The 3,189-nt window shown below is 59.6% G+C and overlaps 1 protein-coding gene across 1 annotated transcript; it reads right to left on the reverse strand.

Annotated features, from left to right (window-relative positions):
• Nucleotides 1–1,430: 1,430 nt before the first annotated feature.
• On the reverse strand, nucleotides 1,431–3,178 carry FAM132B (family with sequence similarity 132, member B). Its single transcript, XM_010561273.1, has 6 exons — nucleotides 3,001–3,178; nucleotides 2,619–2,806; nucleotides 2,399–2,507; nucleotides 2,236–2,326; nucleotides 2,036–2,114; nucleotides 1,431–1,714 (listed from the first exon to the last, which is right to left on the reverse strand). Exons 1-6 carry the CDS (start codon nucleotides 3,167–3,169, stop codon nucleotides 1,616–1,618), a joined length of 735 nt encoding a protein of 244 aa, XP_010559575.1. The 5' UTR covers nucleotides 3,170–3,178; the 3' UTR covers nucleotides 1,431–1,615.
• Nucleotides 3,179–3,189: the final 11 nt, after the last annotated feature.

Below are 3,189 nucleotides of genomic sequence, written 5' to 3' on the forward strand. Positions count from 1 at the left end.
AGACAGTTAGAAGGGCAAGTTCAACCCCAGCTTTAGTGGAAGTCAAAAAACGGTTTGCTTGTATTTCCTGGTAGGGTGGGGTCTGGAAGAGGTTTCCTGAAAATAAACTCTGCTACCATGGGGAGCTCTGGGACCACCACCCTGGTGTGGCCCATGTAGAAGTGCTGTACATGCAGCTCCCCTCCCTTGGGGCTGACTGAGTTTCTAATCCCCCCCCCAGCACCTAAATTAGCCCCCCAGTAGCTCTGACTTAATCAAGTCTTTCAATTAACTTTCAATTTTGTGTTCAAGTGCACTGGGTTCTTTATTTCTCACTCGCAGAGGACAGTTTACCAGCTTGGCAAGCCCCACTCTCCCACAGCGAGTCCTTTTGTATCTTCTTGGGTGTGTTTGGTAGGAAGGGACGGTGGCTGATCTGAGCGAGACTGCCTTGGCTCATGGTCACGCATGGTAACTGGGAGATGCTGCCCAGGACGAGCTCCTCAGCTGGGCAGGAGCTGCAGAGGCCTCGTCTCTGCCAGGATGCTGCTGCCCATCTGTTTGGATGGGGGGAAAAGCACATCTTTCCTTTCAGAGACAAGTTTTCTTTGCCTTGGGGAAGAAGTCGGCATTAAAACTGCACAGCCAGAGCCCACCCTCCCACCCCCCCGGATCCAAACATGCCCACCCATGAAGAGCTGCAGCAACAGCTACTTCACCAGGCTCCTTGAGGAGATGGAACCTGCAGAGAAGGCCAGGCAGGGCCAGGAAAGCCCTCATGCGCAAGGTCCAGCGCAAGGAGACTGCTTTCCCCTGCGTACGTGCACGGATCCCTCGGGGAAGGTGGGGCTGGGTGCAGTTTGGGCTATCTCATGGTGTTGCTGGCACAGCTTGCCCAGTGTTACGTGCTACTAAAAAATAAAACGTGCGGCTCCCTTGCCCCACGCCCAGTCGGCCCTGGTACCTCTCCTGAAGCAAGGAGCGTATCTGAGTTGCCCACGGCCTGGGCCCTGTGCCATGGGCAGGGAACGCCTGGCGTGGAAGGCCATGGGACAGGAATTTGCTTTAATCGAATGTGCGGCATTATCGGAACACTGCTCTGCTTTGAAGATTAGCTGCAAAGGACGTTCGCTTCTGCCAGCAAATATTCACTGCTAATACATTGCAGGGAAGCTAAAGTGATACAAATAATCTGTTATGGGCTGCTGAGAAGCTGGACAGGGAAATCTGCTGAGAGCAAAAATGGAGGTCTGGGGCTTCATCCCAGGCATCGATGTTGAGCCCTGCAAAGAAAGCAGCTGGCTGCTGCCACTGTCAGCAGCATTTTCCAATATAAACTTCCAGCCCCAGCCTTTAGATAAAAGTTAACTCCTTTAGCTCCTTGTCAGGCTTTTTTTATTATTATTTATTATTATTATTATCCTCCTCCTCCTTATCCTCCTTTCCTCCCTTTTTGTCCAGCTTCAGATAGTTCTGCAGCACAAGCAGTATTGGGCCAGCCTGCAGCTCCTGCAGCAGCAGCAGGTCTTCCCTGGGCTTGGTGCTGAGCCGGTGAGGCATGATGGTGGCTGGCAGAGGGAAGGGTCCCACCGCTCCTGGCACCAATTCAGTTCCCTGGGTGATGCCCAGCATCTTTTCACACACCCAGCAGAATGGCACTGAAATCAGAGCCACTTTGAATGGTGAGGGGAGAGCCTGCAGCGTTGTCCACGAAAACAGAGGCATACTGCCCAGCCTGGAGGGAGAGAGGGCATAATGGGGCTGGGACATCTCTGGGCACAGCCTGGCAGAGCAAAGGAGGGTGCTCTCCCCTGTGCACAGCAACTGGGAGCTGGAGGAGCTGCTCCCCCGGCATCCTGGGAAAAGGATGACATGGAGGCCGGTGGGGCAGACCACCCATAGTATGTGCTGTAGTGTCCCAGCAGACCTCAGCCCTAAGTGTCCTTTGGGCTTGGAGCTGGGCTGAGAAACAGACTCCATGCCCGGCCCTGGAGCTGGCACCATGGAAGGTGCCTTCCTGCCTCACAGGGTCCTGAGCCGAGCTGGTACCACTAACCTGCAAGTAAAGGACTCCGGTAACAGAGATGGTGAAAAGGTCACTGCCACTCTCCAGCCGGGACACGGTCTCCAGATTGCTGCAGAAGAGGGAGGGTGGTGCTGGGGAGAGTGTGTCCCTCCTTCCCCTGGGGCTGCTGGACTCCCTCCTCCCTCCCTGGCCCAGGGTCCCTCTCCCCTCCTGGCTTTGCCCTGCCCTACCTGTTGTGCTGGCAGTGGGACTGCACGCAGATCAGCAGCCGCAGACGATTCCCCCTGCGCGGCTGCCCCTTCCTCTGCTGCTCCCTGCGCACTGGGACAGAGGGGAGGGTGAGAGCCGTCCTGGACCTCCCCGGCGGGGCCGCGGGGGGTCCCGAGGGCTCACCGATGTGCAGCGTGGCCGTGAAGGTGTAGTACCCCGCGATGGGGGCTGTGTACTGCCCACTGGTCAGGTTCAGCCCCGGGCCACGGTGGAACATCCCCTCCCTCTCCGGCTGGGGATGGGGAAAGGCTCGTGTTAAAGAATCGGCCCCTGCGCCAGGCCGGGTGCCCCCATGGGCAGGAAGATGGAGCAGGCAGGAGAGGGCAGCAGGTTGGGCACTCACGATGTAGTAGAGCTGCAGCTCCTGCCGCCCTCTTTGCTCGACGGAGATGTTTTCGCGTGTCCGACAGTGGAAGGCGGCTTCCACGCGACGGTGGGACCCGGCCTGTGGGTTGCCTTCACCGCTTTCCTCCTCTTCCTCACGCCCCTCCCAGGCCTTCCTGCGCGTCTTCGCCTGCTCCTTCACCATGCCTGACCCCAAAACCCGACCAGGGCTCGCCTTTAGGAAGGAACCTCGGCTTTTCCTGGCCCCACGAGGAGACGGCGCCCGGCTCTGCCGCCCGGCCCCACGGTGCCTCGTCCCCGCTGTCCCCTCCTCCCGCCCCGGGGTCCCCCTCACCCCCCCGACCCCCCTTCCTGCAGCACTCCCCGGGGCCGCTGGGTACCTTTCAGCAGGAGGTGCAGCTCCCTCAGCAGCTCTTCCAGCACGGCGGGGGCCTCGGGGGGGGCAGGGGCAGCGCCCGGCACACCGACTTGCAGGGCAGCCTGGGCTGGTTGTCCCGGAGATTGGCCTCCGGGTACCGGAGCTGCGCCAGCCCCCGTCCCGTCCCGCATCGTGCCCGTCCTGCCCCGGT

This window comes from Haliaeetus leucocephalus, unplaced genomic scaffold, assembly GCF_000737465.1.
Source record: "Haliaeetus leucocephalus isolate CR32 unplaced genomic scaffold, Haliaeetus_leucocephalus-4.0 Scaffold143, whole genome shotgun sequence".
In the NCBI taxonomy this organism is placed as follows: domain Eukaryota; kingdom Metazoa; phylum Chordata; class Aves; order Accipitriformes; family Accipitridae; genus Haliaeetus; species Haliaeetus leucocephalus.